A 20,031-nucleotide genomic window follows, 5' to 3' on the forward strand; every position below is an offset into this window, starting at 1 on the left:
AATCATACACATTAGATTACAAGACAGATTACACATCACATCGAACAAACATACACATAAAGAGGAATACACACTCTCTCACACACACACAGCATGAAAAAACCTGAGGCTTTGGAATACTTAAGGGCCTTATCATTCTCTCATACTGTTAAAAGTGTGTCAGATACAGGATAGATAGAAAGAAACAATGTTACTGTAGCAGGTACTGTGTACAATGTGTACTGTGCTTGTGTACTGCAATTGTGCTTGAATGAGTGGGTTGTGTGTGTGAGAGCATGCATAAGTAAGTGTGATTGTGTATTACTGTTATTTCATCATCATCATCATATCCTTTAAACATATTGGTCTGATAATACATAGAAACACTCACAAACTTCTGCCAGAAAGATGAGAGATGATTTACCTTTGCTTTGGCTGCGTCCTCTCTGCCAAGGTCCTGCTGCCCAACCTCCGGCAGCCAAGGCCACAAACCTGTACAAGTACTCTTGAAAGGTGTGTGTGTATGTGTTTGCACAGAGAAGGAGGGGTTTGGGATGCACATGGGACAGGGTAAATACAGATTTCTTATATTAAGAGAAAATATATTTCAAAAATTTGCACAAAAAAGATGCATCACATGTTTTCTGTATCACCTAAAATCAATATCACGATTGTCACATTTACCTTGGTGACAATTAAACGATATCTTATCAAATACACCTGTGCACAAGATTCTCCAAACCCACAGTGGAGCTCTTATTAGTTCTTTGTACTGAACAATAAACTGAAAATCTCGACTTATGAAAGAACCCACACAGCAAACTTTGGTGGTGTATTTAGGCCTGTAGAGTGAGATTCTTTGTTGCACTTAAGAGGTAGGTGGCAGCCTATATGAAGGAATGAAATTTGGTCAGTTTGAGAGACATAACGTTGGTTTTGGTTACTTTTTGATTAATTGCCCAGCCCTAATATATAAATCTACACTGGATTTTTTTGGATGGTTAGCTCATAGTCACCTCTATGTCAGTCAAAAAAATGTTGGAGCAAAGTAATATCCCCAGTGTGACCTTAAATCAGAGAACTCTATTGCACATCTTATCGACAGGTGTGTAGGAGTACAAACTCATCTGAAAAGAAAAAAAGAAAGTGCTGGACCAGTACACTGTTAGTACTTTGGATGAAAACGTCACTGTCACACCTTTCTCAGTCTGAAGAACTGGCTGGATAGGAGGTGGCGCAAAGGAACCTCCCAACCAGAATTTTTCCTATTGATAAATACTATACTTTTAATTGCCCTTTAAAAATATGCTTCATTGTTGATTGCAAATTGACTTGGGTGCTCCTTTGATTAAATGCGTTTTTTTAATTGGCTGTTGCAACAGAGACTGGAGTATCAATGCCATGGTCTTTGTATTGTTTGTTTGATGTCTGGGGAAGGTCTATCACTGAAATGTTACTTTTAAAAAAACAGAGTGCCAAACTTCCACACGTCCTTTGTATGTGAGTGCTGTCTCTGTGTTAGTGTAGCTATGTATATGTATACTGTGCATGTTTACCAGTGAACGGCTGTAGACTATAATCTGTGGCTTCTGTCTTCCTCCCACTATACACCAACACTGAATCGTTTCCTCTGCAGTTGTACCGACTTTCACTGGTGGGACAGCCGTCTAAGTAGACTCTAACAGAACGGCGGGCAACAAAGAGATTGACACTTTGACTGACAGGAGGGTTTGTTTCATCACTTCGTATGGTAAGACCTCTTATGCAACCTCCTAGGCCTGTGAAAAAGAAAAGGAGAATGAAAGAAAAAGAGGAGAGAACAGAGAAGAAAGAGGAGGAGAATGTGAGAAGAGTACATCTTTCTGAAAGCTTTGTGAAATGCTTGTCTCCATTTCACATTTTAAATAGTTTAAGTAAGCACTATCGTCCTCCACTCTCATATTTACAAGTTTTACACTCATACGCCAAACTTATCCCTTTACCTCCCATAGATAATTAGGCCACCAGTATACTTGAAATTAAGTTGAATTTGTCATGCTCTTTAGTCAAATACTAAAGAGCATGCAAGCAAATACCAGTATAATCACTATGATTCTGGGGCTGTGTTTTATTAGTAGTTCCACTTCCCCTCATTCATTTGCCCTCAGTCCTTGGTATTACATAACAGCATACGTCGCACGGAGGCCATTTGGAGAGCAGAGAGAAAGTGGGCCGGGGAGGAACAGGGGATTTAAATGGAATGCACCTGCCCTTGTACACTTTCAGCCCAAACTATTATGGATCGACCGCCAGTTTTAGGCTTAGCACTATACTGCTTTTTACAAATCACCAGAAATACCTGCAGACTCATTTCAGTGAAGACGTCTTCTGCGGATAAATGCAACATATAGGCACTTTGTAATTAGCTGCATCAGTTTCTGATTTAGACATTTTGTGTTTGTGATCTGTATAATGATTACCATAGCTATTACTGCTATAGGTTTATCATATCTTGCAAAACAGCTATATTCCAATGCATTTACAGATAATGTTGGGAATCAAGAAATCACACAAGTTAAACAACAATCCAAGTAAATATTATCAATGAGTTTTTTGAAGAAATATCTGCTAACTAGGCAACAGGAGTTTTATGTACATTACTGCCTCCTAACCATGGATGTATTGTCTTGCACCAAATGCATAACAGCAATGCATTGTGGGTGATATACACCTCTGAGTGACCATCGTTGTTGACTCACTCCCTCAGCCCTCTGAGTGTCGATCTTACCAAGTTCACTTCAGTTTTTCAAAATGGAATGACACTTATGATGATATTCATGTTGAACAACTGATGAAATGCAGCCCCCAGCTGGCCTGGCCAGATTGAGTAGCGGACAAGTTACAGTCGAAGCAAACATGCAAGTACCTGCAAGTACTTATACTCTCGCTTGTTTAACTACATTGATTAAAACCAAAAACAAGGAGCCAACAAATAAGTAAATGCCATGTTTGACCAGCTGCAGAAAAGTGTTCATGAGGTCAAGGAAACCAAAAAAATTGACAAGTTTAGATGCACAGTCTGTGTATACGGCACCAATCACAACCAAATGAAACACTTCTTCTTGGTCGAAAACACCTGCCATTTTGATAGTGTGAACGTACTAATACAATTTCTGTGTGTTCATGTATCTCACCGTGTTTGTGACTTTGGCTGTCCAGAGCAGGATGTATGAGCTCTGTGGGCACGCCCCCCAAGTATAATGGCGAATCAACTCTCAGCCTCACTGGGCCTCCCACTCCCATTGTCTCCTCTGCCCAGTCATTGACTGCAGCAGAGATGAGCAAGCCGCGTTTTGCCAATGAAAGCTGTTTCCAGTCTCCATCGCAGTAGCTAAGCCCCACCCACATGCTGAGTTCAGTCACGTGACCTTCAGAGGCAAGGATGAAGGACAGGACACCGGCTTCCAGCTCCACCTAAAAATACACACCAATAAACAAAATATCACAAGCTAATCTTTGTCATGTATTTCGAAAGTTTTATTTGAGTATTTTCAATATTTAAACAATAATTTGAAATGTGTATGTGCTCCTTACCAGCATATAGTGTTCAGTTTGTGTGTTGTATGTAAAGAGCAAAAGTGCATTGAGCTGATCTGTTCTGAAGTCCATAGAAATGTCAAAGTCCTGTCCTCCACTGAAAACATCTCTGCCCATCTCCAAGTAACCTGAAACAAGGAGGAAATAATTCCTACCAACATGCCATGTACCCTTTTGCCCCAATTTAAAGTTTGAGTCACATTTAAAATGTGTGACATGTTTATGGTTAAAATGTTTTGTCATGTATTCAAAAGTGACAGACAAATAAAAGATTGGATGAGTAGTAAGTAATAATGAAGGAAATGTACACTGATGAATCTGATCTTTCACACAGAGACCAATTAACTTATCGTTATCATATTTATCAACATGAAACAACAACCTCATTATCACCAGCATCAGCAGCAAGCATCTTATTAAGATATACAGTGTTGCCAGTGTATTAGTGTACACTTAAAATCCACTTGAAGTTATCTCTGAACACAGCTTGCTTATGAAAAAAAGGGACTCCACAGAGCTTTTGTCTGCAATGCTAATACCCTGTTGCATAATGTCATGTTTCTATATTTCAGTATGAACTATTGTGCTACAATGTACACTTCATCGTTTCACCCTTAATGGGCATAAATCTCTGTAGCATGTAGTAATGTTAGTGTGCATTGTCCTTGTGAAACAAAGGAGTAAATGAACAAAAACGCATTTTTTTATATTATCAACAACAATCAATAAGATCCTACCATGACCCAGAAAATGGGCTCCATCCACAGTTTGAATAGGGCATCCCTCCCAGCTTTCATACACTGCCACCTTCTTTGTGGCTTTTGCCCAGTCCAGAGATTTCCATTTCTCTGAGGGGATGTCAGTCATCTTAAAACTCAAGTCTCTGAGGCAACCAGAGAAACCCTGTTGCACTAGCAGGGCATCACCTGGTGAGACAGACAAGAATAAATACTCCAAACATTTTCACTCCATGCTTCCAAAATTATTGAGTTTAAGTACAAAATTTAGAGTTCAAGTTGTCAGTGGCAATTACCATCCAGTGCTTATCATAACCAGGAGTTACCAAGTATCAGTGCCTGAATATGAGAATGATGATACATTTTATGAAGGCAGTAAGTTGGTCTGGTTGTAAAGAGGCTGTGCCTCTACCAGGAGACTTTAAAAGGTTTTTGTCCCTTCCAAAATTAGTCTTTGGAAGGATAGAAAACTCTTATGTAATCCAGAGCTGTAGCACTACCTGAGTGGAGAGAATTTTGGCAAATACCATTTCCTCCTTGGAGAATCAATAAAGTATATAAAAAGAAATTAAATAGCCAAGCCAGGTTGATGGCCAAAATGTATTGAATCTATTTAAATGTTAAAAATGATAAACAATAACATAATAATAATTAAAAAGAGAGTGGGTGATGATGGACTTACCTGAATCCTCTCTTAGCAAAGTAAAGTCTTCAGGCAGCCCTCCAATGAACACCCCCGTGTTCTCACCAATAATGGTGCTGCCACTGGAAGCTGATGCACTACCTGTTGTTGGCGGAGGTAGGAAGGTGGTGTTACATATAAAGCAAAAGTGGGTAAGAGTATATATGAAATCAGAGCATTTCAGGAAACAAAAAGGGGTAGGACACATTAAAATAAAGGGAAGGACAATATAAGAGAGAGGTGGTAATAACAGGGGGTCAAGGCAAACAAAAAGAGAGAGAGAGAGAGAGTAAAGGAGTGAGACTAAGTCAGAGACGGGTTATGCTCATGCAGTTTCTGTCCAGATTTACCCAGAAAGAAAGAAAATGAATAACATATTGAGAACAACTGAGGAACATAAGTGTGTTTCTGTGTATGTGAGGCAGTATTTTTCTCATCAGACACAGAGTGGCTGGGATTAACCTGCCTAATACCTCCATGCAGAGCTGGGAGATTTACATGCATAGAAACACACATACACGCACATACTCGGCAGTTTCACACTATTCACATCCAATCACATGTGCACATCCTCGCATGTATAGACGAGCATAAATACACTCACATTTACATTCATACACCCACACACTGAGCAGACACACACAGTGGTCAGTATGAATATGAGAAGAGTTACCTCTGTATTGATTGTTTACAACGATTGTTCCCACGGCCCCTCGCCTTGTTGCTATGATGCTGTGCCATTGTCCATCATTGTAGCGGCGCCCTCCATCACCCTGTACACTCACAGCCACCGATGAACCCTACACACACAAACCCACAAAACAGGCAAGAATTTAAAAACATATACATCAATGGTGTTGTGAAAACGTCCAATTGACTTGTTTCCTAATTCTGACCATAGGTCTCGCAACTATGTGTCTTACAGTGATCGTTAAATCTATGACCTCTAGCTCAAAAGAGACCACTTTTCAAATCACAGCGCAAGTCAAACATGCTTACTTTGTAACATTTTAAATTATCGCTTCTCTATCCCTCTGTTGTGCAAACAAGGTTAGACATTAAGGATCGATGACAAACACCATACACACACCACCCTCAAAAGGACACAAACATGCACATATAATCATCAAAGTGTTGTTACAGGGCTTTTTGCTACCTATTAAGTATGACATCATTGTTGTGATCAGCTTTTAGCAAGTAGGCAGAGAGTAATGTAGTAAAACAAGAGTAACGTGTACATGCACACTCACACAAACACACTGACAACATATATCAACACAAAGACACACACAGTGATGAAGATTTAATGATGAGATCAATAAATGTATGAATGCCAGAGTATATCAGCCTCTGACATCTTTACTACCATTGCTGGACAGCTCTACTTAACAAGACAACATGGGAGGAGTCTCTCTCTCTCTCTCTCTCTCACCCATTTGAATCCCGTGCCTGGGAGATACTGGCAGTAGAAGCAACACTCAACTCTCCCAGAAACTACTACTGAGGTGCCTTCGCTTTAGCAAAGGCCCACTGATGATGGTGGTGTTATCCCTGTAGCCCGCACTTGAATTGTACAGCACTTGACTGAGGTGTGTGTCTGCTGTTGTATAAGAATGCTCCAATGTCCAATCTTTTTAATATACAGTATGTGATACTGGATGCTGATGGACACACACACTAAATAAATAGCACTTATCCAAAGTGCTGCCCCTGCGGCTTTCCCAGCTATACTTGGCAGCCCACTACAGAATGTGAGTATATCTATGTGTGTGTGAATATATACTGTATACATGTAAGAGACGGACAGAATGAACAAAAATGCATATGTTTAAGAGGGTGTGTGTGTGTGTGTGTGTGTGTGAAGGCAATTGCTTATAGACACAGAAAGGAGAAGGACACAAAATTAAGTGGTTTATCACTCCTACATCAGATGACATTCAGATCTCTGTGTCCTCATCTCTCTCATTGTCTCCACTGAGGCTGTGTCTTTCACCTGTTTTCTGTTTGCCATTCTTGCAACGGTATTTCAATATAACATATTGCAATCTTAGTCCAGGTCCTCACCAGTGTAGATACTTTTAAAATGTTTTTTTATAATGGTTTTGACCTTCTATCCACACTAAACTGGCATTTTCAACCACTATCTTTTCAAAATCTCAACTCTGAATAAATTTATATGAAATGGTCAAGAGAGAGAGAGAGAGAGAGAGAGAGAGAGAGAGAGAGAGAGAGAGAGAGAGAGAGAGAGAGAGAGAGAGAGAGATGGTTGAAGAAAAGCTCAAACAATTTTGTCATCTCAAATGTAATTTGTCACCACTTGTCAAGTGTGAGCCCAGCACAAGACCATGAAGAGACAGATGGAGAGAATAAACCAGGACCTGGACACAGTACTATGCTTTCTTGCCTCTTTTAGTCCCATTTACTATAGGCTTTCATATGCTATGCTGTTGCACTTGGACGAGGCCATATGAGGCCTTATGCCTCCCTGCACCAGTGGCAGGTGTACTGTTATGTCATCTCACTTTAGTTTGAGGATACCCCCTGGACAGAGTCTAGTTGTTCGCTTAAAATCTGCCTTTCTGGGTTGCAAGCTGGCTTCCCGGTTTGTGAGACCCCTCTCCATGTGGTCAACCCAAAGTCACAAGCCTTAACAAAATCGGCTCCAGAATCTGACAAGTGACTGGCAGTAATTTCAAGTTTAAGTTTAAGAGACATCTGCATTTGATTAAAGACAGGAAAGGTGCTGTAGTTCATGTATGCTACATTTTTTGATAGGTGAATAAGAGATGGAAGCAAACCAAAATATTAAAGCATTGTGTGAGTGTGTGTTTTCATACATGGGCCATGAGCAAATAGGAATCTCTTTAATAATAGTACAATAGAGGTGTAGCCTCCTAAAGGGCAGTGTCAGCTTGTGGGTGTTACTGCAGTAAATGCACATTTAAGGAGCACCATTAAGTGTATAGGCTCTGGTTCATTTTCATATTTTTTTGTATACATGTTTAGCATATGTTGTTGAAGATTACAATGTTTCCTTCCTCGCAGGCTAGAGGACTGTAAAATTACAACTTTCTAGATTTTACTAAGAGCCACCAGTGTCACGCAGCTAAGAGAGAATCAAGATGCATGGCTGGTGTGTGCCCACAAATGCATTTAACAGACGGTGATAGCTAACCAGCTAGTGTTGGGAGTCTGTGATGAGTGCTACATGTGTACTATAGTATTACAGCCTGTGACAGACACTGTAGTTACCAGTAGTTACATACACCTCTGTATACTGAAACAGCCAATGATCCATAAAACACTACTCACCTGCATCAATAGAGTAAATTGTATGTGTGTGTGTTTTTGTGACAGTAAGTTAACTCCAATGCTTTGGTCTATCTCATGTGTGAAAGGGAATGTTTTTGAGTACTCATGTGCTTCAGTGTGTGTGTGTGTGTGGTAGCTCACATGTGCACATATTTATGAGCATATCACTTTCCTGTGTCATGCTAAATTACCCCCCCTGCACTAGTAATCCCATTAGGCTAGCTCAACAGGCTAATAGGGGGAAGTAATGGGCCCAGCTATATGCATCTAGGGGAACACTAATAAGCCGTGACACCACTCCCACTGTTAATTACCCCAAACTAGCCTAAACAAAGGAATCAACCCAGTTGGAGAAGACACACATAAACTCCATTGCACATCCAGAAGTACACTTAACCACAGACACACAAATTAACACTGCAAGTCAGTGACATACAGCCCTCTGCACACACAGATGCATCCTATGGTTACATTTTGATGAAGTCTTTTTGATAACAAGTATTGGCTAGTGATAGTGACGAGGAAGGAAAGTGTAAGTGTGTATGTGTGTGTTTATTTGAGTGTGTAATTAGTTGGTGGCCTCATGAAAGTATGTGTAATCATCTCCCATCATCACTTTCATCATCGAAGTCGTTGACTCTTTAACCCCTCTACATGTGTCTGTATAGATGGATAAGGGAGGCAGGGCTGTGTGTGTGTATGTATATGTGTGTGTGTGTGTGTGTGTGTGTGTGTGCAAGGGTGCAAAGCTTAATTAGCTTGCAATTGGTATTCACGCGTGGTGACTGCAGGGAATGAGTTAATTGCAGTCCAATTCAAACGTTGACACACTTTCAAAGTTTTTTCCCCTCTCCCTGTGTCCCTGACAGAAACCAATGAGGGGCTACAGATCGCATGTATTAGATGAGAGCAAGTGAGAGAGAAAATGGGAAAGAGAAAGACAGAAAGAGAGAGCGAGAGAGAGACAGGCGAAGAAAAAGAGAGAAAGACAGAGAGACAGAGTTGGATCAGAAGAAAAAAGAGAAAAAGACAGGTGAAGGTGAGCAAGTAAGTAAAGTGAGCAGAATGAAAAAATAAAGTAAAAGACAAAAACAAAAACAAATGAGCAAATGTGGATGAAAACAATTCATCAAATGGTAAAACAAAATGGTCACTAAGAACAGCACTACACTTCAAAATAAATACAATTTTGGCATGTTCTTCCGTCAAATGTGGCACTGTAAGTACACTCGCTGCTAACTACAGGTGTGTTTGTTTAATGGTAGATGGAGATGCTTCAGTGGAAGCAGATAACATTTCCCTCAATAAAAGACAAAGAGTAATAATCAAACTAAATTAAAATTAAAACAACATTCATTTCTCTGCTACTTTTAAAGAGAAATACTAACTTGGTTGATATTGACATCTTCCTGACCCCTGTTAGCTTTGTTGCTAAACACAGAGATAACACCTGATTCCAATCAGCTTGTTGATGGCACACATGGTGATGGTTGCCCTAAGCAATGAACATTTATATTATTATGCATATCAGTCTTGAAATGTCAGTTCTTTGCACTCATTCAAAAAGTTTTTATTTATTTATTTTTATTTATTTTTTTTTTTTTACATACCTGTGGGTCAAACAAAAAGTAAGGGCGTCCATTTTTGATCTGAATAGCCAGGAACTCTTCCTGATTTCCTGGAGAGAAGGCGCACAGCAGCAGGCCATCTGGGGACAGAGTCTTGAAACTCAACTCAACACCTGATAGAAAGATCAGGAACAAGTGTGTGTGTGGAGACAGAGATAGAGTAGGGGGTAGGAGAGAGAGAGAGAGAGAGAGAGAGAGAGAGAGAGAGAGAGACAGACACAGAGAGAGAGGGATTTAATTTGGGCTAAATAATACTTTCAGTACATGTCAAATTTTATCATAGTGTTGTAAAATATTTCAAATACAATATAATAAAAGTGAGGAACCATGTAATATGTCCGTTTTAAGACTTAAAACAGCACTTAAACCTTTTAAATTCTGCTGGACCCACTGGGGGGTTAGTTGTGGGAGCTGTTATCGGGGCGTAACTCAATAAGGGACCTCTAGTGTCCCAGTGTTAAACCTGACCATTTAGATATCAGACAGCACCCAGCAGTACCATCTAACCTAAAAAGAGGGACCATCTCTGAATGAACAGGGTCTTTAATTTTCTGGTCACTTTCAGTATGTGGAAAACAAGTCGGAAAAACTACAGATTGAGATTTTTGACAGGAATCAATGCAAAGATAATATATGCATGTTTCTTCCTTCTCCCTCCAGACTTTCTGAATGAACACTTTCATTAGTTCAAATCCATAAAATGCGCATGGTAAACCCCCTTAACACCACTTGCACTACACTACAGTACAGATGCCAGAACCCTCAGTCAGTCTGTTTACAAGTAAAAAAGAAAGTGAAGGAATGTGTAAATGTATTTCTTCATACATCTCGATCACGTTCACGGTTTCTCAACTGCTCTAAGTTGCCTTCATTTCCCCTATAAGCCAACCATCTAGTATAATCTTACCACTAAGATACTTTAGGGAAAACATAAGTTTCAGAAGACTAGCCTGAGTAGAGAGACCTATTCTGCATTTTTAACAGCTCTCACATGTAATTACTTGCTTTTATCTCTTAAAGCCACAATCTTTTATTTTATAGGAAAGATAAAGAAATTAAAAGACAGAGCAGGGTCTCCTTAAGACAAAGATATTTTACGAATACACAATAAATGGAACTTAATGGAAATTAAACTAGCATATTCCATTCTGGATCCCGACGTTGTTTAATCCCATTCACATTTCCCTCTAAATCAACATATTAGTGGTAACTGATTCATTAGAAACTTTACAGGCTTTAGCACATTGCTCTCTTGCATTCTCAAGTTATAACACTGTTATATATGAAGGTTTGTAGCTAACTTCAAGAAGACTTGCAAATAAATCACAAGAAAACATTAAAATGTTTAAAAATCTAAAGTTTAACATAACCCAGTTCTCCTACATCTCTCAGATAAAGCCCAGTTATGCTATTCCCAAATACAATGAAGCCTATATAAATTCCTGAACCACCAATTGGAATGACAACGGATTTGGGATGTGAGAAAACAAAAGTTATGAGGAATATAATTTAATCATTGAGCAGGGCAGTAAGACCAAATATCTACTGTATCATTCAAACACAGCTGTCCTGCCTCTGTTGTAAATGGTGGGGTGCCTCGTTTGTTAATGCATACGTTGAATCAAACCTTCAGCAATGTGGGAAACGTGTGGGTTCTTGGGCCAGCAGGACCTCTAACACACACACACCCTTGTACTTCTATCTTTGTGAGGACCATCATTGACATAATGCATTCCCTAACCTTAACCTAATTCCAACCTAACCCTTAAAAAAAAAGTCTTAACCTTCAAACAGCCCTTTGAAGTTGTGAGGACCAGCCAAAATGTCCTCACTTTCCAAAAATGTCCTCACTCTGTAGGTAAAAAACATGTTTCAGACACACACACACACACAGAGCACAGAATTCATCCAGCGTGCTGTCTTGTCATGTTACTATGGATCAGAGATTGGATCTTAATCCACTACTAGATCCACATAGCGACACAGAGCATGCGATTTTATTTGTGTGTCTGTGAGTACGTGTGGGTTTCCTCAGCTCTGTCTGTCTCTGAAGGGAACAGAAGTGTGGGAAGATCTGAGGAGTTGAACGGAGGCAGTCTAGGGTTCATCAGAAGCCGGTGTTGGCAAAATAATTAGTGTGTGAATTCACTTAACATGGAGAGAAGTCAAACACTTACATGGCAAGCTCAAGATAAATCAGAGCTCCCAGGTTTCACACTACTTTGAATCAAAAATACCTTTTATATGTTGTTACCTTGGGTCTATTTGTAACTGGATCTACTGTTATGCTAGCTGTTGAGATATATATTATATATAATAAGCAAATATATAATGACTTGCACTTGTCAAGTCAATTCAAGTCAATCTTATTTATTAAGGGTGCTCTGGCCAATATTCGTTCTAAATAGTTTGATAGGCAGTCTCTATAAAGGCCGATCAGAAGAGCTGATCAGATGATGCAATGCCACCCATTTTAGCATTTGCAGAGAAGCACAGAGAGAGAGAGAGAAAGAGACATTAAACATTAGAAGACGCAGACACGTGGATATTTTACAAGCATGGACCAGGTAAAGCAGCTGTGAACACACCTGTTGGTGGATGTCATTCGGTACCACGTTGGTTTCGATAGGCTACGTCATTAAGAACAAGCCTCCTCCACATGTTGTGAAAATGGAATCGTGGGGAAAACATCCAAAAGGGGAGCTGTGGTTTTTTTGGTCGACTTTATAAAACATACTGCTGACAAAGAAAGTCAACAGAGCGGACACATACAGGAAGAGAGAAACAGAAAGAGGTGGGGCGGGGCACGCCGGTGTGTGTGTAGTAAGATAGAGAAGTGTAGGTGTGTGCTTGTGTGCGTGGAGAAACAGAGAACTGAAGGGAAAAGCAAGGAGAGCAGATTAAAGTAGTTTGTGAGTAAACACTAAAATAAGGTGGAGAATTAAGTAGAATTAAAATGGTGAAATAAGAAATAAGCTACTAGAAATATAACTGTCATTCTGTGGGAAACACTGTATATTTGTTAAGCTCTAAGCTGCTCCCAATAACCAAGCGTAGGCTGCTATAAGTGAGTCAGTGGAATATGTTGCACATGTTGCCTGCCAACAAATAAACAGTTGACAATTCATGATACTTTCTCATCTCTTAATTTGTATACTTAATATACAATGTTGTTAAGAATAGTAAATAAAAAAATGCTACACAATAAACAGAAGGCTTCAAACAGACCTCGTGATCAGTGATTGGTATCGGCCCCAAAAATCCTGATCGGAGCACCTTTATTATTTATATAGCCCAAAATCTCAAATTTATCTCACATGGCTTTACATTTTGTACAACAGTTTGTACTGCATATGCTCATTTACAAAAATACATTTAAAAAGTTTCCAATTTTTAGGGGATCTGGCCAACCCGAGGTCTACAAGCAGTGTTACAGTAAGTACCGGCAACAGCCCTTGCAGCAGTAACATGGGTCAGAGGTGCATATTTGGGTGTCAGAAAAAATATCCCTCTTGAACTCTTTGTAAGAAGTGGTGATGGAGATGAGGACTGAGCCTAACTAATAGCATGGATGCCAATTTCAATGTATGCACATAATACTTATCAGGGTCTAAAGCTCATTCAGACAGGATTAACATTACAGGGAGAGGTAGGGAATTTAATATTCACTGTGCTCCTCTGTGTCATAGTTAGCCACATCTCTCCTCCTATCCTTGTGTACTCTAGGGTTGCTCTCCCCTCCCTGTGTTCCTTGCCAGTCCTCTGTTCATCTCTTGGTGTGTGTGTGTGTGTGTGTGTGTGTGTATGTGTGTGTACAGGCCTGGGCAGGGCGTTCTGGTTTTCCCTCCTGCTGCCAGATTGTTGTTTCAAGCTCTGTGGTAGTTACTTATCGGTTACTTATAGTTCTGCTATCTTCAGGTCTCTGCTTTCTGTTTGCCTGCCACCTGCTAACTTGTGTTTTGTGTCTTAGGACCACTGCTTGCCTGCCTCCCGTTCGCTTCTGCCAACCTGCCAGCCATGCTTCCCTCTGCCACGCCACCTCCACCGCAATTACCTCCACACTCTCCCTGCCTGCTCTGGATTCCCAACCCTGGCCTTCATCCCACCATCATTCCCCACTTATCAATAAACCTTTTACCTTCACTACTCCCTGTCTGAGTCCTGCATTTGAGTCCAGCCTCAAAGTAAATCGTAACAAGGTGATGTTAAAATCCCACTTCCCTTGGAGAAATAAATCCAGTCCGAATGAGGCTTAAGACTGATTTTTTTTACCTTTACCAAACATCATCTTATATTAAGATATAGGTATAGAGGGTATTACAGGTTTGCCATTTCCATTATACATGTGACAGAATGACAGGAAAGAATATTTGCATTTTTCCTTGCAGAAATGCAAGGGTGAAAAGCCCCTTGGATCTAGAAGGAATGTGGTTCTTAAAAGAACTCAATAGTTTTACCTTGGTTTATGATTTATAAACAAGTCTACATGGAAATAAACGTACAATAACTGTAGCAGTAGTATACAGTTAAGAGAAGACAAAGATGTTCTTTACATTGGACTTCCATTCTGTACATCAAGCAGGCATCTGTCATTTACATTCATGACCTTGTCACCACAGAGATGAGTGAAGTCATGACAAATACCTGACATTACATTATCCACCTTTAACCTTCTCTCTGTATCACTCTCCTGATCGCTCATACCTTCCTTTCTTTCTTCCCTACGCTTTTAACCTTCCTCTTTTTTTCTTGACCTTTTCATTCTCCTTTTCTCCACCTATTGCCTCATCTGAATATGTTTGCTCTCCTTGGCATCTTCAATTTTCTTTTTACCTCTTTCACTCTCAACTCAGCTCCTTCCCATGTCACCTACTTGCCTTCCTCTTTTACCATTGTAACTCTGCTGTAAACAATTAACCACTGTAAAAGACTGCAGATAAGATCAAACTGTGCTTTCTATAGTGGAGGTGGACATGGGAGGTACATATTCTATCACACACATACACACTCGCAACCAAACCTATACACAGGGGACAGGCCCATGGGACCCTAACACACTTATAGGATTTGAAAGCCGACAAGCAGCATATCTATTATTCCTGCCTTATCAGCACAGGAGTTCGTATACATTTTATACAACATAAAACAGCTGCGAGACAGAGACATTCAATGGTAAATGATTTTGCATTATATCCTGGTATATCTTCAAATAAAGGAATGTTGTGTTGTATCCTGAACATTACTGCAATGCCTTGTGCTTTTTTCCATTGTCTTAAGATGGACCAGGTACTCCAGAATATGAGTTTACTCATGCCATGCTGTGTTTATAAGGAATAAATTATTCAAGAGGTCCAATCCAAGCCCCACAGTAATAATGGTGCTAAGGATAGTAGTTCTTCTGACCTTATTTGCAATGGCAGAGAGGTCAATGTGATTATTAATGTATCTGTATATATGCATGTATACAGCATGTCCTGTATTGATCTTTTGTATATATGTTTTTATAATAACTTCTGGAAGAGATACATGTAAGATAACAATAGACAACTGTTGGTGTTTGGATTTAATGTACAGTATGTTTGTGTGAGTCTGTGCGATAGGGGGGGGACAGACTGTTAACACATGCTTGGCCAAGGTGTTTGGTCCAAATATATAGCATCTTAGTGTCACTGCTCGTACTCAGCATTATTTCAGATTTCCCCACAGGACTTGTGCTACTTCACATTGACAACCACTTTGAAGCCATCAACAGACAAACCTGAGCACACACCATGACAGGTGTCTCACATGCACTCACACAAACATGCAATCACACAAACACAAAAAAAACAACATGCACTTGTGCACCTGAGAGTGCACATCAAAACCTCACAGAAACATAAATGCTCAATATACACAAACTTTTTTCCACAACAGGCCTTCATTCCTCACTACAAGTACCACACATGTCAATACTTAATGTTAAACAGTTGATAAATACTTGTATTGTAAAGAAGTACAGACAACCTAATCACTTAATTATATTTAAATCTGATATACTATATAATGAACTTCTTTTAAAATATCACTTAATTGTTTTCCCCAAAGTAATTATTTTAACCTATTTTAGCCTAATATTTTCCAAAATGACTAGAGTTCTAGGGTTCACTTTTCATTGCTAGAAAGAAAATGCAAATTCAGTAAACAATAATAAAAGTCTTGAGCCTCACTAGCGGACCACAGAGGCAACATGTTCATTACGCCCTACAATGCAAAAATGACATAATCATACTGACAATGTTGCTTTTCTTTGATCAGTAGTGGAAAGAGCAGAAGTGCCTGAAATTGCACCAAAGGAACCCCATGTTAAAATTAAGTGTTCATCCCCATGAGAGGATTGATGTGCTCAACAATTTAACAGATTATAGGACCATCCTCTGGGGAGCATAAATATGATCACAATGTGCTCATTGCAATCTGCTCATTCTGTTCTGATATTTCTTGTGCAGCAGTGGAAATGTGGGCCAGGTACCATGAATATCCGCACCAAATTTCATTGGTCATTAGATGTGAAGATATCCTGCTCTGGGTTGAGAAGATTGACCAACCAATCAATATCACCATCCTTAGGCTGCACAGCTACTGATGCAAAAACATGGCATGTATAATCCATAACAGGGCTTCCGCCATAGACTGTATAAAATATGAACGTAATTTTCCATAATGTCAGAGCTCAGTGTGGTGCCCACGGCCGATGCCATCTTGACAGTGCCTAAATTCACTGGCTCCCGGCTAATCAAAAAATGGGCAAAGATGTGGAGCGTGGGTGGAGCTGAGGCAGGAGCCTTTGTATTAGACTGTAAACATGTTTATTTCTGCCATGAAATTGGACATTTTAACATGGGGACTGATTTGCTTTTGGAGCCAACCTCAAGTGGCCATTCGAGGAACTGCTGTTTTTGGCACTTCTGCGTTGTAATTTTCAGCCCAGTCCACTTGGTTTCCGCCTGCCAGGCCTAAGTATTGGGTGAATGTTTTCAATTTATTTTTAAGATGTTTTTTTTAAAACTACAGTGGGGGTGCACAGTTGGAAACATAGATATAATGGTTGGAAAGCTCACCAGCGACATCTGTACTATAGGAAAACAGTAGGTCTGAGATCAATGTTCTTCGCCCTCATTGTGTGTAGAGTGACGTTCAACACTCGACGCTTCCAACTATCACAAGCTAACATTAGCTAGCAACCTTAGCTAGCTAACCAAACAGTCAATAACACAGATACTTCCTTTGTGAAATTTAGGGATAATGTCATGGAGGTAAGGTCAAGTTTTACAGTAAAGTACAGTTTTTTCAGATGGCCAAATACTGGAGGTGATAGCAGTGAGGAAGAGACTGCTAACATTTGCAGCTCCACCGAGTCAACAATGTTAGCCCAGCCTCGGGTTGGCGAAGAGCAGCCAGCAAGCACCCCATCCTCCATAATGCTGTTAGAACAAGAACAGCAGAATATCGATAACATTACATCAAACAGAAGTAAACAGAGTCACAGGGTGGAATGCCGAATGGATGGCTGACCCGAAATATAGCGGATGGCTATAACATTATAAGACAGAACACGGTAAACTAAAACCCGTTTTTGTTGTAACATATATCTCCATGTTTTTTATTTAGCCTGTGGCCGTTTTTAATAGATTCCTTAAATGTTGTTTATGGTAGCAATACTATTTTGCTTGCTTTCACCTACCCAGTCTTTTTCCTCCTCCTCTTTGGCTCATGAAGGAGAGGACACAATTATAAGCAAATAGAATGCACCAAGTGGCGATTATTTTTCACTAGGCCTTAAAGTGATCAGTTTGGATCTCTTGGTCGATCTATGTAGCACAGTAGCCAATTAGGACTTGAATACAATGCTTTTTGTAGAGTGCAAAAACTTTTATATTATTCATTTTAATTCATTTTGTTGTTGTTGAAATGTGCCCAGCATTCCAAGGCTGTAAGAATCAGCAGCCAATCAGGACTTCTTTCAAGTTTTTTGTAGAGTGCAAAAACTTTTTAATTTTAATTTAATTTCTTTTGTTGTTTAAAACACAACATTCCAAGACTGTACATTGTCAGATTCTTTGTAAGACTTTGCCATAGTTGTTTATTTTAAAAAAATGTGTGTTGAATAATTTAGTTATTTATAACAACACATTACGTAGTCATATTTTCAAATTTCCAATCAGCTTTTTGCACTGACTTAATGTAGGGCCCTGTGGAATCTGTTTTATAGTTTTATGGATTCTGTCCATAATTCTGTTCTCACAGAAATTATAGGGCCCTACCTTAATGCTGCCATCAGTCTGTTGCTGGCCTGTGCCAGGCCCCCATCAAAACAACAACTTTTCTGGGGGAAACCCTGCATAATAAACATACTTTCAGAAACCTTTGTCAATAAACATAACCTGTGTTGTTTCACAGTGCTGTTGTGTCAAAATCTGAAAGTTTTTTCATGAGTGATATATTACTTAATGTACTGTGAAGATTCCATTTTATGACCTACAAGTACATAAAACCAATTATACTCACACCATCAACTCTAGAGTTGTTAAGTGAGAGCATTATATTGTTTAAATTGAGTCTTTTGTAAATTAAAAATGATTAAGGACTGTTTTAAATGGAGTTTATTGTTCATACTTAATGTACTGTTCCCCTCTCTCTGTGCCTAAGTGAACAAAGAGGATTTATGTTATATTCCACAATATGTAACATTAACAAGTAGTAATATTCAGCCATTTACAGTTTTAAGTATAGTCTTATTTATTAGGTAGTATTGTTTCATGTGTTATTGTATTGTTTCTCCTCTCTCTGTCTCAGTAAACAGTGGAGGTTGTGTGCAATCATCTACACAACATAACCTGAATAACTCCAGTCATGTTAGCTCTGTGCCGGCATTAATCAGAGCCTGGCGTATTAATGAGAGCGCGGCAGCTAGCTAATTACACCCATAGATTCTGCAGCAGCCCATTAAATATACAAATGACAGAATTAAAGAGCCCAGCCTCTTCTGATTAATCTTTAAATGGGGAAAAACTAATGATGTCTGTGCAAACTTTCCCTTCACACATTTCTCCCCCTCTCCTCTCAACGTCAATGGTTGGCAATCAATCATATTAATTAAGGAAAAATAATTTGTATCATTTAACATTTCCCTCTTTCCTGCTCAGTTGCTGCAGTGGTGCTGCAGCAATGTACTGTATTAGAGGTATCTGGAAGTGATCCAAGTCTATTTGTTCCTGCATTCATTTTTTCTTCTTTTTTTCCTGAACTATGTTTGTAACGTTTAATCTCTCTTCATTTACTGTGGGTTGTAGAAATACATCTGGATTAGTGAAAATATGAGCAGGCCATCATCCTCATTCCAATCAGCCCATTTCAGGCTCAAATACTGAAGAATTACAAATGAGGAGAGAGGACTATATAATCTGTTTTGAACCAGTATCCATTTAAGTTGATTATTTTACAATGAATAATGTATTCCACTCTTAAGATTAAGATGAGTCCTTAATTCAAAGATGAACAAGGAGAGTAGGAAGTCACATTGTAGGGTTTTAGATACAGAAGCAATACAGAAAAGATGAATGGACTAACATGCATTTATGGAAACAAGCACTTACCGGGTATTCATAATCACAGCATGATTGCGTATGGTTATAATCCTGTTTTATCTAAAGTAAGATTCAGTGTGGTAAATATTGACCTCAAGTACCCTGAATTCATTCAGCATTAAGAAGCATCGTTAATCACAAGTGAGCAGACTTATCATTTATGGAAAGATCCACTTCTATCACAATAATTGCACATGGAAAACAACCTATTTGTCCAAAAATAATTTAAGCAAAGTGGCCATAAAATTACAGGTGAAAGGGCAAATATCATGGTAATGATTTTACATGGTAAATCTTAATCTTAACTAAGATTTAACATACAGAATATTGACCCTGCTCAAAGATGCGCCCTTAATTCACATGTTGAAATGAGAAAGCCTGCAGTAAGAACCTGAACAATTTAAGGAAACAACAAATAATTAATATTCCTAGAATGGTGCATAATGTTGATGGAGAAAAATGATGATCTGCTGTTTCCTACAGAAAGCCCA

The 20,031-nt window shown here is 39.2% G+C and overlaps 1 protein-coding gene across 1 annotated transcript in view; it reads right to left on the bottom strand.

Moving 5' to 3' along the window:
• The window catches only part of ush2a (Usher syndrome 2A (autosomal recessive, mild)), a 222,921-nt gene that overhangs the window by 120,477 nt on the left and 82,413 nt on the right, over positions 1-20,031 (bottom strand). Inside the window, 8 exon segments of the mRNA XM_044199324.1 lie at positions 404-484; positions 1,536-1,757; positions 3,153-3,432; positions 3,553-3,683; positions 4,293-4,481; positions 4,975-5,076; positions 5,648-5,774; positions 9,897-10,027. Of these exon segments, the coding sequence (XP_044055259.1) occupies positions 404-484; positions 1,536-1,757; positions 3,153-3,432; positions 3,553-3,683; positions 4,293-4,481; positions 4,975-5,076; positions 5,648-5,774; positions 9,897-10,027 (1,263 nt within the window).

This window comes from Siniperca chuatsi, linkage group LG1 (genome assembly GCF_020085105.1).
Source record: "Siniperca chuatsi isolate FFG_IHB_CAS linkage group LG1, ASM2008510v1, whole genome shotgun sequence".
Lineage (NCBI taxonomy): Eukaryota > Metazoa > Chordata > Actinopteri > Centrarchiformes > Sinipercidae > Siniperca > Siniperca chuatsi.